A 16,855-nucleotide genomic window follows, 5' to 3' on the forward strand; every position below is an offset into this window, starting at 1 on the left:
AGTGAGCATATGGCTTATTATCATATTACTGTTAATTAGTTGTCTCATGCGACTGTAAAGTACATGTTTCCTACCAGTGCCCCCTTGTATTTGAACAAAATCCTGAGTGTTAAAGGGATCCCTGGCTAATAAGCCTTATATGAATTAATACATTATAATTACCCTCTATAACTAAAATTTTTAATACCTTAAATATTGTATTTATTTTAGAAGTAGTTCATCCTTCACTCAATAGGGACAACTCCCATCGCAAGTTGATGATGTCATTTGTCAATGTATGTGCTAATAAAAAGTATTTAAAATATTGCTTTGATACTCATATTAGAGAGAGAGAGAGATATACCGGTAGTTTAGTTTCACTTACTTTCCAGGGTGGGTTTGCTCAGTTCAGTTCAGTTCAGTTTTTATTGTTTAAAAATGTTTAGTTTTAGAGTAAAACTAATGTCTGGTTAAAATACGTTTTTTAATAAGTTAAAGCTCTATATTCTGATACTATAGTAAACATTGCTATAGAATGTTTGTTCAGCAACAGGCGTCTCATTCTCAGGTGGGTCACCAATTTCATCTGCACTGTTTGTTTTTGTTTCATCACTTCCAATTTGTTGTGTTTATCCTGGATGAATTCTCTCTCCTGATTGTATGGAATTGATATCTTGATCTAAAAATGTATTTTCTGTGTATTAAAGAGCTGGAGAGACAGGGAGACCCCTGTTACTGAACAAACACTCTATAGCATGACTACTATCAGAATATAGAGCCATTTAACACTTATTTTAACAATAAATAAATAAATAAATCACTTAAACTTTACCTTAATTTAACTAAAATATATATTTTCATACAGCAGTTTTAGTTTTTAGTTTAATTATAGCTGTGGCATGGGAATGAAATACTTGGGTCTGTAACATGCTGGCCCTTTAAGAGGTCAGTATGTTGCTGATTGGACTGATGAAGGAGTTGGTCTTGGCTTGCATCGCTGGGGAGCGTGGCCAGGGTAGCAGGTAGTCCAACTACACACACATACAGGCATTCACTCTGGAGCTTCACTACAACTCAGTCAGCCTAGTTAGAGGACAGTTTATATATTTTAAAAAGGCACTTTTTTGCCCCCCACACATGCGCACAGTCACACACACTCGCACACACACACTCTCAATCACACATGTTCATACACAGACAACCACACACACACACATGCATGGGACAAACACACAAACACATGTACACGCTGTGATTTTCTCAGCACAGTGATGCACACACGCTGAGGGACGGGACAGTATGAGCGCTGTGGCTCAGCCTGCAGGAGCCAGTGGCAGAACTCTGTCTGCTGCCAAGACCAGACACAAGAGTGTAAGGAAGAACTCCAGAAGGATATACTCTGCCTACCAGGACCACCAGCAAGGGTGAGTCAACTCACACAAACCTACATTTAAGCATGTTTTCTTTTTCATTTATAGAAGCTCCCCTCCTCTTTTCTTCTATCTGCATGTCTGTCTTTTCCTGACTCTTTCTTTCACTCTGATGATTTTTGCAACAAGTCTTCAAAGAAATAAAACAATTATCTGGCAAGCTACAGTATAGATTTTGGATGTTGCATTTTTTAATCATGGTGAAAAGTCGTATTTTAGATTTATATATTCCTCAGTATAATTCTCAGTACATTACTTTTATAAGCTTCTGCGCTGCCATCCAGGACGAAAGTGCACAGTTGGCCTTCTCTGTGCATTTTCTTTTCTTACATCATAAATCACACATGCTATCTGAAAGAAGGGATGGATGGTAAATTGGCACAAATGCTGAAGTGGATGTAACGTTGAAGAGAATTCCTGACTACGGCAATTTTTGCCTGAGATGTTGCTGAATAACACACAAAAATGTGCATCAACACAACAGAGTGTGTCTCCTGTGTGAGGATGCATTTAATCATTGTCCTTCCATTTATTTCAAACACCAGGCTAAGGTTTTTGAGGTGCACTCTCTACAAACCTTGCTAGAATTGAAATAAGATTTCTTAAAAACCCTAACCCTTGGGTTTACTTGGAAATTACTGACACATTATAGTAATAATTTTAGCAAGGAGAGGATTTTTAAATATATTTTATAGGTAAAAACTTAGCATTTTGCTTTTCCTTTAACTGATTGTAAATACTGTGTTATTTTAATGTATTAATAGATGAAGAGATAGGAATTGTGGTAAAAATGGTTACACAGATGCGGCTAAAGCAGAAAGGAGTGAATTTTATCAAGGATAAAAATTTGTTCAAGAGCACATTATCTTTAAAAAGAAATACCATGAATATTTGCATTGCGCAACAACTTTGACAACTGAAAAAGCAACCTTAAAATGTTATTCACACATGTATGACTTTTTAAATTATTGTATATGATCACAATTCATCCAATGTCCACTGTGTATGGTTTAGAGATCATAAATTCAAGTATTTCACTTTTCATTTCAATAAAAACATATTCTGCATCCACATGTATTTTTTCCTAAAGCCACTCAGATGAGGAAGATAAAGAAGATGGACAGGTGGACAGCAATGACCCAGAGGAGATGTTCCAGAACATTCAGTACCAGAAAGAAATCATCGCCAACATACGAACCCGACCCTGGCCCATGAGACGCAAGCTCAAAGTCTTAAAGTAACGCTTTGCTTTATTGTCTCCCTGTGCACCTACCTTTGTAATCACATTATTCAAATGTCCTCTCGATTCACACACACACACACACACACACACACACACACACACACACACACACACACACACACACACACACACACACACACACACACACACACACACACACACACACACACACACACACACACACACACACACACACACACACACAGCATTTACAAATAACACATTGCTTAATGAAAGTGCAATGAAACAAGTTTATAGCGGAGCTGTACCAATGTCTCACCTGCCAACCAACATGCTCAACACGTTCCTGTTTAATGGAACTGAACAATGCTACTGAATTGTCTCTAAAGGATTGGCATTCTTTTTTTCTATTATTTTCTTTTTTTTCACTATATGTAAACAATAATTTTTTGGGCAATCTTTCTTTAGCGGTGAGCCTTGTGGCCACTTATCTGATCCTTTAGAGATGCAACCAGGGGACACGCACTGTAAACACTACTGTACCTCTTCATTAACATCAGAGCTCCTATAGTTGGGGAAGTGCTAACGCTCGGCTGCTAATGGGAGGAGAAGCCAACCGAACGTTTAAGGTAAATAACGATTAACATTCTCCTCTCTGCAGGCTCTCAGCCTTAATGGTCGTGCCTACGGAAAACAAACCGAATTAGCGGGATAATTATTTCAGCACTTGTTCCTCTGGTTTCTCTTTTTACTGGACCCTCCTTAACCACACTTGAGTGGCTCCTTTAAAGTCTTAATGTCTTTTCAGGACATTCATAAAAGACGGGGAATGATGAACACTTTTTTATTTCACAAATACCGCCTAAGCACCCAGCATAAACAAAATTGTTCATCTGTGTGTACTCAGGTACACACAGATACTGTACTAGGCTGTCACACCACTTACACTACAGTATGTTAAGTAGACTACAATGTGAAAATGTATGGAATAATTACATTACAGAGATCAAAGAAATTCAGAAGTGTTTAACAGCATTTAAGACAGTGTCTCAGTGTAGGAGATTGAGAGTTAAGTACAGTGTGGGGCAAGGAAAAAAAGAGAGAAAAACAGAAATAAACTGAGAGAGGGTGAGAGAGGGATTGAGAGACAGAGACAGTAAGAGAGAGAGAGAGAGAGCCTCTAAGATGTGCTGAGTATGCCCCATGCAGAGCAGCTTTTATATGGGCGGTTTGTTATTGCTGCGGGGGCTTTATTGCCATCATCGGGGATGAGATGCAAGTCTGCGTTTTTATACCCTCAGTAATCTCTGGCTGAATGCCTGTGATTACACCCTCTGGAATAACAGCTCATATTTTACACCACAAACCAGAGATTTTTGCCCCCACTTTAATCTACACATTTTGACTACGCATTCGGATTTTGATTATATTTTTCTTTCAAGCGTAATCTTATTAAACTATTGGCAAGGCGTGACAAAACCCCTGGCCTATGGTATATTCCGCTAACTTCAAGGCTAGGTTTTCACATACAGCAGGTACTCACAGTTGATAGATACATAATAGCGGTGTATTTGAAAATCACGGGATTGATGAGCTTGCACTTCTCCGCAGGTGTTGAGTGTAAAATACTTGTTGAGAGAGTGATCAGTGATTAATGCATGGCCCATAGCCCCTTGAAGTAACCCCAGTGCTTTGATGGGATGAGCAGTGTAAATCTCTAAGGCTCCTGGTTTCACTACCTTGTCATATACTGTAAATCCGAGGCACATGTTCACTGAATCAGTTTTAGAGGGAGGAGTCCTCCATTGGTGGGTTTTATCTGAATTTCTGCTTTGTGTTTTGATTTAACATGTTGAATCCACAGTGTGTTGTGAGCTATGGAGAGAGAGCACGAGTATACTGTACCACTTTCACCATCAGGGTACCTATTAGTCAGATAACTATTGACTGACAGTGCTGTATCTTCACATACAGACAATAAATACAAGTACTGTAGAACCTAAAACATACTTTCAAATGGTTCTTGGACCATAGCCATGATTTTTTTTTAAAACAAAAACAAAATCAGTTATAGTAATAGCTGACAACATGGTAAAGTTTGCAAAGAGGGGGAATAAGTTATTTCTGATGTGTCTCGGACACTACACTCTGTTTCCAGATGTTATATATAGAAAGAGAACGTGACGTCACACCATTGAAAGTCATAGCTGAAAACCTCACAAGATGGCAAGGAGGAATCTGCAGGGGAAATAGTGTTTCTATGACGATTCAACTTTTTAGACCCAATTGCTGGATATTAAACTACCCATCTGGTTAATTAACCCATTTAGGCCTGGAAAGCATCTGTATCATTTTTTATTTTAACCACTTTAACCATTATTTTATCCTTTGGCTATTCAAAAATGCTATTTTTGAAAAATCATGAAAATTGGTGCAAATCTTTGAATATATATTTTTAAAGCGAACCTTTCTAACTCAAATCTTTGCTTATGGGGGGTCCCTGGAACAAAATATTTTGAGATGGGCGTCGGCGAAATACATATAATTTTGGGGGTCGTCATATAGCATCAAATGTTTTTCAGAAAACTGGTAGGATTTAGAAGATATTTTGTAGAATCGGCCTCAGCTCTTAATAGGACAGGACAACAGGTAGTTCCGACCAAGCAGTCTGATCAAGGGAAGACTTTGGAACAAGTCCAATCAGATTTTTGTATGTATTGGACAAAATCTTTGACAAAAACCTTTCTCAACACCTTTTATGTGAATACAAAAATAAATAATATTAAATGTCTCAGAACTTTTTCCTTCTCTGCTACCACTACACCGTAGAGATCTTGCATTCTATTCTATTCATATGTTATGCTGTGTTGTGTTCCCCAGGCAGGCCAGGGAGATTGTTCTGAGGTATGAAGGCAGGCTAACAAGGACCAGAGGCTACCAGGCTGCAGGAGCCGATGTAGGTACACAACAACCATTCATGTGTCAGTGTCCGTTTTGGATGGAGAAAGGGACAGAAAATGTTTCCTCCTTGTATATTAGACTTTTCACTTGGTTATTTCTAACAATTAACCCAACAACTCTAAGACACTCATGTCATTATCTTCCTCCCAACAACTCTGGGCTGGGCATTTTCAGCATTGTGCTCAATCAGACTATGCAGAAGGAGCTTAGCATTATTTGCGCTGCACTGCAGCAACCTGATGCCTAGTGGCTGAATTATATTTATTATATAGGCCCTATTTGATTTCAGTTGTCCAGGCTGCAGAGTCACACCGTGGGCAATATGGCTTTACTCTTCCTGTTATATTCTCCTTTATATCTTTCTTTTCTCTCTCACGCACGCACAGACGCGCGCGCACACACACACACACACACACACACACACACACACCCCCCCCCCCCCCCCCCCAAGAGAAAAGCAGAAAGATAGAGAGCCCTGCACAGCCATGGCACAGCACCACCATGACCAAATTTATAGCCTGTTGTTATGGCCCAGTTTAATTAAAATGTTCCAGAGACATTGGGCAAGGCTGCTCAAGCACCATTAGAATTAATTGACTTTTAGCTTGCAGGCTTATGATGAATTATTAATTATAAAGATTGGCTGCTGGTTAATTGAAATGAGAAATCATTGAGCTGAGCTGACCTCGTCCCGATTGATAACACTCATCGTAAGTTTTGAATGATGTGCTCTGTGGCAAAAATCATAACAGCAAACATTTTGTTTGGTATCCTAAGCAAGGGATAGACGTCGTCCCAGAGGTGCTGGAAAAGTGATGTCAAATCAATGAATCTGTCCTCACCTAATGTCTCCTCCCGCAGCTGGTGAAGAAACTCTCTCGGGGGCTTACCAACGTCGTGGTTCTGTTCATTCCCTGGGAGATGAGGATAAAGAAAATTGAAAGTGAGGCTACTATCTATTTATTTTAGTGTATGACAAACTGTATCTCATGTGGAAGTGTTGAGATACAGTACAGTGTTCTCTCATTGATGCTATCAGTCAGAGAGAGCCTATACCAGTGTTTACCAAACTATGGGTCGGAACCATTGTTATGGGTTGCGAGTAAATATCCCCCTTTAAAGGTTTCCTATGTTTAAAAATATGTATTATCTCAAAAGATTTTCAAAAAAATAAAATAAAAAAACTTTTTAAGATTTAGTGAAAATTGCATGTGAGCTTGTAGATCTGCCTTTTTCACTATGTTTGAAATAAGGCTTCAGTTATTAATTCATAATGACATTTTGCAAGGGACGCCAAATGTATCTTCTGGGTCGCGAGCTGAAAAGGTTTGGGAAGCTTTGATCTATATAGTGACCTGAACTTCCTTTCTCATCTCTGTGTGAGGTCACTTTGGGTCAGGGGTGGCGTCCTACTTCATCTTCCTCCGCTGGCTCTTTGGAATAAATCTCGTTCTCACCGTCATGACTGGAGCCTTCATCGTCCTACCAGAGGTCAGTGGAAGTGTGTGTGCACTTGCATGTATAGTGTATATATATATGTGTGTGCGTGCGTGTGCGTGTGCGTGTGTGTGTGTGTGCGCGTGCGTGCGTGCGTGTGTGTGTGTGTTTGAGATAAAGAGATGAAGATTTTATTTCATTATTTCTCATATGTGTTACGATTAAAGACCGAATTTGTTTTGAACATATAAATTAGGGGTGTATTCACATTTTGAAAGAGTTTGATTGGTGTCTGAATATGCAATTTGGAATTTTCCTAGCCCATTGTAAATCAAAAGATTTACTACAGCAAATGGTTTAAAACTCATTCATCTGTTGTCTAATGGCTAATCCTACAAACACCTGAGTCAGTCCACTAAACTAGAGAATAAAACACTGCTATTTATTTCTGGTGGTGAAGTTAACCATTCATTTATATTTGTATCACAGGTTTTTCTTTGAACAAAAAAAACACTGTGTTCTTGGAATGTTCTTAGGCTTGACAGTTTACTTTGCAACTTTGGCCATGGCCACACAAATAATAAATAGAGGACATTGTTTCTTGGTGGTTGTTCACAGGGGGTTGTTCACAGGATAAGAAGGACTACTGATTTATGTCAGTCTCTGAAATGCAGACACAGGCAATTTCCCTGACCAGGAGTCGGCCTATCACTCATCCCCAATTGTCCAATCTCATTCCTTTTTTTATTTATTACCTCCTATTTCTTCGAGGTAACCTTACATCTCACATGTACCTACTTGTCTTCTTTATTGTAAAATATCAGTTTGTTTCAATCATCATGGATCTTTTTTTCCACATGGAAATGTTCCCTTGTTTTTCACCGTTCAGTGTGCAATGTCCTTTCAGAATGAAAACATGTACTATAGCAGTCATTTTTCAATAATGTGGTTCTTGCCTTCCTGGTTTCTGTTGACACCCTTCAGATGGGCAAGGCGGAGGAATGATCAATTCATTCTTTGATCAATAATCATCACAGTCATATCTCTGCATTAGGGCTGGACAATATGACTTCAAATCAATATCACGATTATTTCAATCTTTTGCCACGATTACGATTAATCATTAGTCATTATCATTATAAAAAAGATATATTTTATGACAATAGCTGCTACAAGCTCACAGCGCGATGCAACGTGTTGTGAGCTTATGGATCGCCTATTTTCCACCATTGTACAACAAAGTTTAATACAGGATTAAGTGTTTAATCAGACTACGGTAATCATTTTCGTCCATTAGAAAAAATTTAATTGTGTTGATTTGATATGTGTTGATATATAAGAAATTTAAAAGATATATGAACAAAAAACCTGCTTCTCGATTGATTAACCTACATGAGCAGGATGAAGTCAGTTATTGGTTCTAAATATGGGTTTAGATATATTTTTGGGTCATTGGCCAGCCCTACTCTGTATTATGTCTCCACTAGCTGCTGGTGGGAGCTCCGTTTGGGACGACACGCAGTAAGACTATCCCCAAGGATCTGCTGTCCTCTGCTCAGGACCTGGACACCATCTGGTCTCTCGGGGCAAGGCTCTCTCTTTTTACTGTTCTATCAATACCAAGTTGCACACAGATAGATACAATGGAGCTTTATTTAAACATTACCCAACTGCTACTTTCACCTCTACCACAGCCCCCGCCTAGATAAATAATCTGGTTATAAAATAGATTTAACGCTAATGGGGACTTGCAATGATTTTCTGTTTGCTTTGTTGTGTTGTGTGATTTATTCATGCCTCTCATTGCCTTTACTGTATGCTCAAGATGATGTAATTAACTTACGCGTGTGTGTCTGTGTTTCTCCTTAAACAGGGTTATCTTCAGTATTCTGTACTATTCTATGGTTATTATGAACCGGTGCGGACAATTGGCAGTGGCTACCGGCTACCATTAGCCTACTTTCTGGTTGGAATGGGCGTTTTTGCCTACAGTTTCATCATTCTACTGAGGAGGTAATCACCTTTTATAACAGTTCACATAGAGCTTTAGTTACAGCAACAAGTTAACAAAACTCAGGGTTACGGATGTAACCCCGGTTTCTTTAGAATTCGGAGTAACATACTCACTATGGGATATCAGCGCCCCCTGGCGTTGATGCAGAGCTACATACCATAAACTCCCGGGCCATTCATTGGCTGAGAAGGGTATGTCACGTGTCCGGTAGACCGGAAGAGGTATAAAACCTCTTGCGTGACGTGGCTCATCCTCTTTAACACGCTTCCTGCATGCAGATGCACACAAACAGGGGTGTTAGGTGAGTATGTTACTCCGAATTCTAAAGAAACCGGGGTTACATCCGTAACCCTGAGTTTCTTGTCTAATTCTCCGTAACATACTCACTATGGGATACATAAACCCCCCTGGGGCTTATAGCCATACCGAATCTCAGGTCCGCACGCCCCCTAGCCATAAGGCCCCGTCCCCCTGGACGTGACCTTCGGCCTCACGGGCGCCCCAGCCCTCCGGGCCGGGGTGCGGTATATAATTGAAAGAAAAGGACCCTGACAGACCAAGTCTCCCTATTCATCTAATGAACAGACACAAGTCTGACCCATAAGTGAAAACAAGGAAACAGGGCCTCCTCCCCTGGAAACCTACCAACGGTGGTTCCGAGGGGACTCAAGAGAAGGAAGGTAGAGAAGGGAAAAAAGGCGGGTTACACAAAAGACCTGCCTAACCTCCCCTACCCTAACTAGAGACAGCCGCTATGTCCAGTACAGCGTGCGCCACTGACGCCGCTGCCACATCCAGGCTGTAGAAAGCCGCAAAAGTCGATGGAGACGACCAGTTTGCGGCCGCGCACACCTCCTGGACTGACATTTCCCTGGAGAGGGCCCAGGAAGTAGCCACGCCTCTAGTAGAGTGAGCCTTCAGTCCTTCTGGAACTGGAGCGCCACTACTGACGTAGGCCAGCCTAATGGCATCCACACTCCATCTAGAAAGCGTCGCCTTAGTCACTGCCTTCCTCCGACCATCTGGGCCGAAGAAGACAAAAAGTTGCGACGACGACCGGCCGTAGAGCTTCAACGCCCTCACTGGGCAGAGACAGTGCAGCCGCCTATCCTCTGCCGAAGCGAAAGAAGGCGGATGAAAAACTATCAGCTCAACCGGTGTCTGGGTCACCATTCCGTTCTTGGGAACAAACGCCATGTCGGGCTTAACCAAACCCTGCTGTCGTCTCCCAAGAACCTCATGCACTCCGAACTTACTGAGAGCGCATGTATGTCGCTGACCCGTGTAGCTGTAGTGAAAACAACCACAAGAACCGTTTCGAGACTAACGATCTCCAGATCCATAGAGTGAAAAGGCTCGAACGGTGGGAGGCAAAGCGCCCCCAGCACCACCACCAGGTCCCAGGCCGGGAACAGAGGCCTAGAGACCGGCCTGGCCCGCCTGGCACCGTTCATAAAACTACGCACCAGCGGATGTCGGCCAACCGTCATGTCATCGAAACCCACGTGACAAGCGGAAATGGCCGCCTGGTACACCTTAACCGTCGAGAAAACCAGACCTTGGTTCAATTTGTCCTGCAAGAACATGAGGATGCTGCGTACCGAGGCCCGGAAGGCCTCAACCGGCGGCGACCCAGACACCATGACACGAACAGGTTCCACCTGTCGTCGTACACAGACCTCGTGGAAAGGGCCCTCGCCCCCTGGATGGTAGCTACCACCTCAGGGGGCAGGCCATAAGAAGTCAAGGTCTCCCCCTCACGGGCCAAGCCCACCGGTCTAGGTCCTGAGGTTGCTTGTGGAAAATTCCGACCCCTGCCTGCCGTAGCAGATCTCTGATCGGGGGGAGGGCCCAGGGCTCGTTGTAGAGGAGAGGATTATTCCTAACCTCCATGCGCCCCACGCCAGTGCCACCAGTGGCACTGACAGTTCGTGGAGTCTGACAAGTTGAGAGGACCAACTCCAGTGACGGGAATGCATAAAGCAGTTCAGTCGGCCAACCTGGCCCAGATCTGGCTTGTTATCTCCGGAGGAGAGGCCAATCTGCGTACCAAAAAATGCCCCTGGACAACAGAGTCGCTCCACTGTTCAGGAGGCCCGGTACCTGTGAGGCTCTGGTTGACGTAAGGCGCGCGTCGCACCACAGCGTCAGATCGCCAGCTAGCCTGTCCAACACTGGAGAGGCCAGGCCTCCCTGCTTTTTGGCATAGCACACGGTCGTGGTGTTGTCGGTTCCGATCAGGACATGACAACCTCAGGTGGACGGGGCTCCAAGAGCCCACATCCACCTCCGGGGAAAAAAGGTCACACGTGGGGCTTGTCCAAACGAAACAGGTGTAAGGCCGAAGTCATGAGACCCGTCGCCTGCACGCATAGCCTGTATGTGACTTGTCGCCTCACGCGAGAAGACCCTAGGCCGAAACGCTGTCTATCCCGCCCGGGACAGACGCGCCGTGAGCCTGGTCTAGCCCAGCGAGATCCCCTATGAAGGTGGTCTGCTGAGACGGGACCAAGACGCTCGACGGACGGTGACGGTGAAAAACCCCTCGACGTCAAGTGGGGAAACGGCCACGTCTGTGTGCCGCGCCACCTCCTGACTGTGGTGGATAGAAAGGAACGTGGAAATAAGCATTGAAAACAATGCTGGTCCACCCATCTCCTTAACGCACCGTCCGCAGAGAGGGTCATACACCAGTACAACCACAGTGTGTTGTTGTTGATCAGGGGAGCTGACCAGTACAACCACAGTGTGTCACTGCTGTACTGAAAAAACCCCTACACACACAGTGTACCACTGAAGTACCGGGATAGTAAAACAGTTCCGGACTGCAAACTCTCCAACAAGCTGCCTCAGCAAGCGAGTCAGGAGGGGCTCTGATGTCACCCAGTGCGGACAACGCACACGTTTCCAACTGGACCGGTGATGTCGCCACGTGATCCAGCGGACCCGCACATGCGGGGCCGTTAGAGACCGTGGAAGGGTAGCGGTGGAAGGTGGCCACCGTGGTGTTGCTTTAGCGGGGCTGGCTATGCGCTGCACCAAAAAACAACACTGCAATGTGTTGTTGTTAGTGAGGCCAGTTAGCCGCCAATCGAAGCAACAGTAGCCTGACTGGAGGTTCTGCAAACCTAGCAGCTAACAAGCTAGTCAAGGCTAAATCACCATGGGCCAAGAAACGTTGAGATCCGTTTCCAAGGGAACCGGTTCTTTGTGTGTGCGTTGCCATGGGGACCAAAGACGCTACTACTGGTGCTAGCAGCGCTAACCCTGTGTGCGTTGCCATGGGGACCAGCGACGCTGCCACTGCCGCCAGCGGTGCTAACCCTGAGGTGACCGCTCGAGGCAGTAGAGGTACTAACGGTCCGTTAGGACCCGGCGGGGCCACGTGACCGGTCACGGGGACCTTGCCTGACGTCAGCATCCGGTTTGTCCGCCAGCGCAGCCTGTCTGTTTCCATGGAAACCAACGGCGCTGTCACTCTGACAAACGGGGCCGTCCGAAGTAAGCCTACCTTGGCCGTCGCCCTCTCGTCTGAGCCCAAAGGCTCCGGACGGAGCGTCGACAAAGTCGTCCTCCCCTTAGGGAGTGCTTTGTCGCTCGTTAGTGGCGAACGAGGCCTGTAGTCCGTGAGGCGGTACGGCAAAGGGGGCATCTGTCCCTCCAAAATGGCGGAGACAGAGGTCCGCTCTTTGACCCAAGTATTTATTGAGACCCTTCAGATTGGGTCGTACCCCCCCCCCCCTTCTTTTCCACCAGAAAATATTACGAATAGAAAACCAGTTGGTTCCGATTCATAGATAGTTCTCTGACTATGTTACTCTGAATTCTAAGGAAACCGGGGTTACAACGTAACCTCGCGTTTCTTGACAAATTCTTCGTAACATACTCACTATGGAGAGAGAGTGAACCCCCTCTCTCAGAGACATGGTTGCCTTACCCTCTGCATGAGAGGAACAACACCGTGTCCGACATAGGAGATTATATGCATAAGAGCACGTGGAAAACACACCAGTACAACCACAATGTGTTGTTGCGGATCAGGGGAGTTGATCAGTACAATCACAGTGTGTCACTGCTGTACTGAAAAAACCCTGTACACACACAGTGTAACGCTGATGTACTGGGATAGTAAACAGAAGTATCGGAAGTAATTCTTTAATAGCGCCCAAGCTCAAGAGGAAGGAGACTACCTCCCTCAGAGTATTGGCTGCTGGACCCCTTGCACGGGAAAACAATACTTTTTCTGTCACGGGGGGTTTTGTGGAGAAATGCAGCCTGAAAACCTTTAGTATTGTGAGCAATACCTAAGCATTCGGCTTGCAAACCTCCATTGCTTCACACACCGAGCGAGTGGGTTGGACGTGACGTCATCGGCCGCTCGGAGAGTGGGAGCGTTGCCATGGGGACCGTTGCCATGGGGACCGTTGCCATGGGGACCAGTGACGCTGCCACTGCCGCCGGCGGTGCTTGTGTGGCCCTCGTTTAGTAGCGCTGGTAAGCCCTGGCCAACGGAGGACTCGGAGGAGTCACGTGATTGGCCACGGGAAAAACCCCGGCGTCAGAATTAAGCCCATAGATATATACAGTGAAAACTAGATCCCACCACTGGATATATATATGAGTAATCCTACCTTGGCCGTCGCCAGAGTGTAGAAAAAAGAGTAACGTCACGCTTTGCTCTCGCCGCAAAGCGGGCCTCTATGGGCTATAGTTCCAACATTGGAACTATCTCATTGACGTAGACAGAGCACTTCCGCCTTCCATTCTCACAATGGGATCGACGCTACTGTCATTACTCTCTCCCTAACTTACTCTGGCCGCCGCCATCTTGTCTGGGCCCAAAGGCTCTGCACGGAGTGTCGACAAACCTCTAGGAGGTGCTTTGTCGCCCTCCAGCGGCGAACGTGAGGCGGTACGGCCAAGGGGTCATGTCTGACCGAAGTACTTCCGGTTCACAGTGGTGCGTGGGCACTTCCTGTGGGACGGAAGCCTGTGAGGCGACAAAACCTTCCTCCCCGTAGGGGATGCTTTGTCGCTCGTTAAAGGCGAACGTGGCCTGCAAATCATGAGGCGGTACGGCCAAGGGGTCATGTCTGACCGAAGTACTTCCGGTTCACAGTGGTGCGTGGGCACTTCCTGTGGGACGGAAGCCTGTGAGGCGACAAAACCTTCCTCCCCGTAGGGGATGCTTTGTCGCTCGTTAAAGGCGAACGTGGCCTGCAAATCATGAGGCGGTACGGCCAAGGGGTCATGTCTGACCGAAGTACTTCCGGTTCACAGTGGTGCGTGGGCACTTCCTGTGGGACGGAAGCCTGTGAGGCGACAAAACCTTCCTCCCCGTAGGGGATGCTTTGTCGCTCGTTAAAGGCGAACGTGGCCTGCAAATCATGAGGCGGTACGGCCAAGGGGTCATGTCTGACCGAAGTACTTCCGGTTCACAGTGGTGCGTGGGCACTTCCTGTGGGACGGAAGGCAAAAACCGGCGTGACCCCATTCCACTGGCGCATTTGCGCCCTCTGGCGGACAGGGGTGATGTGGGTTTTTATATTACCTTCATATGATCCAAAAACATACACAGATGTTATCCAACAATGTCTAGAACATCGGGACTCGGGTGTTCCAGACATTGTGGCTTATGAATCGAGAACGTTGATACATTACATGCACGGATATCATCCCATCAATGTCTGGGATACCGGAGTTCGGGCATCACAGACATTGTGGACTTATACACAGAGAGCATTGGAGCAGAGAAGCCCGCTTGCCGGGGACTCCATTGCTCCGCTGCTCTTTCAGATGTTATCCAACAATGTCTAGAACACCGGGACTCGTGTGTTCTAGACAGTGTGGGCTTATGTAATTGAGAACGTTGATACATTTACATTACATGCACAGATATTAGCCCATCAATGTCTGGGATACCGGAGTTCGGGCATCACAGACATTATGGGCTTATATACAGAGAGCATTGGAGCAGAGAAGCCCGCGGTAGGGGACTCCACTGCTCCGCTGCACTCAAGCCACGTGAAAGAACGAGATTGTTTGTAACATGTAACACATTTATTTCTTTGGCAGAAAAAAAATTGTACTTTTAAACACACATTCGTTTTCATTAAACATGGCCTTCTGGCAGTCGAGGAGCCGTCCATCTTGTCCATCGAGTAAGGTCTTCAGAAGCCCCCGAGGTTTGCTCGATACACAGAGTGAGAAGGCTAACAAGCTGGTGTTATCCTAGCGAGGCAAGCTAGGCTAGGACAACGCTGTTAATAACCTGTTGCATAGGTGTTAAGCCAACAAAACACTGCCTGACTAAGGCGACGTTAACCTAGCGAAGCAGCTAACGTAGCTAGTCTGGGCTAACTCACTCACGAGCGTCTGCCTCGTTCTCCCCTCGCCTATGCTGCCGTCGCCCCTTCGTCGTCTCCTGGCGACGCACCGCTGGCCCGGTACGCTTGCTGTGGCAGCGGAGCAGACGGCTGGGAAGAGGGGGAGGAAGTGCCGCTAGGTAGTTGTACCTGGGTGGTTCCCCCAGACACGGTGCTAACGGCTGCTGCAGTGCTGCGTAGCACGGCTTGTGTAGCAGCCTGGAGGTGCTGCGAGCGGGGGCTAACGCCGCTCGCAGCCGGGACTGCCGGAGGGCCCATTGTGGACTGTGAGCGCACGTGGTGGGCCCCACCACCCACGTTCCCTGGGCCGTGTTGCTGGATCCGCGACGACCGGGGACGAGACGTCGCTGCCTCCCGCAGCCAGGGCGCTGCCCTGGCTAAGCGGCTATCGAGGTGCAGCGTGGAGAACAGCGCAGTCCTCGCAGCGTCCCGGTGCATCTTGGAAATGCCTCGGCCCCGTAGAGACCGAGGCACGAGATGCAGAAACCATGAGGGTCATCCCCGGAGATCATCAAGCGGCAGAGCAGCAACACGCAGGGACGTGGAACCTCCATCTCGAGCTTATATACAGAGAGCATTGGAGCAGAGAAGCCCGCGGTAGGGGACTCCACTGCTCCGCTGCTCGAGCTGTTAGCTTTCAGCCGCAAGGCTAAGAGCGCGGAAAACTCAAAGGAGGAAAACTTGCTTTAGCAGTAAAAGAAAGAAAGAGAAGATAGCCGCGGGAGCGGAAATAATAAAACTTTTTTTTTTTAAATAGGAGGAAAACCCGTTGGTTAGTACAAGTACCACCGAGTGGGCTAAAGCTGGTTTCTGTCCTGATCAAAGTTACGTTTGTTATTATTAAGGTATGTCTTGAGCTGTTGCATCTGCCATGCAGAGAAGCGAAAGAGGATGAGCCACGTCACGCAAGAGGTTTTATACCTCTTCCGGTCTACCGGACACGTGACATACCCTTCTCAGCCAATGAATGGCCCGGGAGTTTATGGTATGTAGCTCTGCATCAACGCCAGGGGGCGCTGATATCCCATAGTGAGTATGTTACGGAGAATTAGACAAGAAACTATAGTTTACTCAGTAATTAATTATAGTAAATCAAATTAAAATAGCTTAATAACCAGAACTATTCGATTGATAAGTAACAAATTGATTCCAAATTGTATTAATAGATCCACATTGATTCATAGTAAAGAAAACAGTATTATAACATATTAACAATGCCATAATGTGATAAATAAAATAATGAAAATAACAGTATAATAACCTTGTATCTCCATATTTCAACTTTTTATGTTTTTTTTATAAATGAATGTGGAAGAGTGTCAGGCAAAAGTAGCGAAAACATCCCGACGCGTTGTGAGCTTGTAGATGAGCCATTTCTTACTATTTTTTAAAGTGAAAGTGAAAATCTTTAAGTGTGTCTGTGGGTTTTATAAATATTGAATCA

General features: G+C 45.6%; 1 protein-coding gene across 1 annotated transcript in view; it reads left to right on the forward strand.

Moving 5' to 3' along the window:
• Positions 1–1,278: 1,278 nt before the first annotated feature.
• Positions 1,279–16,855, forward strand: part of tmc3 (transmembrane channel like 3) — a gene marked incomplete at its 5' end in the record, with an annotated part of 34,311 nt that continues 18,734 nt past the window's right edge. The window contains 7 exons of the mRNA XM_080433102.1: positions 1,279–1,403; positions 2,500–2,646; positions 5,494–5,569; positions 6,436–6,517; positions 6,959–7,065; positions 8,499–8,597; positions 8,885–9,024. Coding sequence (XP_080289228.1) covers positions 1,279–1,403; positions 2,500–2,646; positions 5,494–5,569; positions 6,436–6,517; positions 6,959–7,065; positions 8,499–8,597; positions 8,885–9,024 — 776 coding nt within the window. The remainder of the gene's footprint in view (positions 1,404–2,499; positions 2,647–5,493; positions 5,570–6,435; positions 6,518–6,958; positions 7,066–8,498; positions 8,598–8,884; positions 9,025–16,855) is intronic.

This window comes from Gymnoscopelus braueri, assembly GCF_963280865.1.
Source record: "Gymnoscopelus braueri genome assembly, chromosome: 1".
NCBI lineage: Eukaryota > Metazoa > Chordata > Actinopteri > Myctophiformes > Myctophidae > Gymnoscopelus > Gymnoscopelus braueri.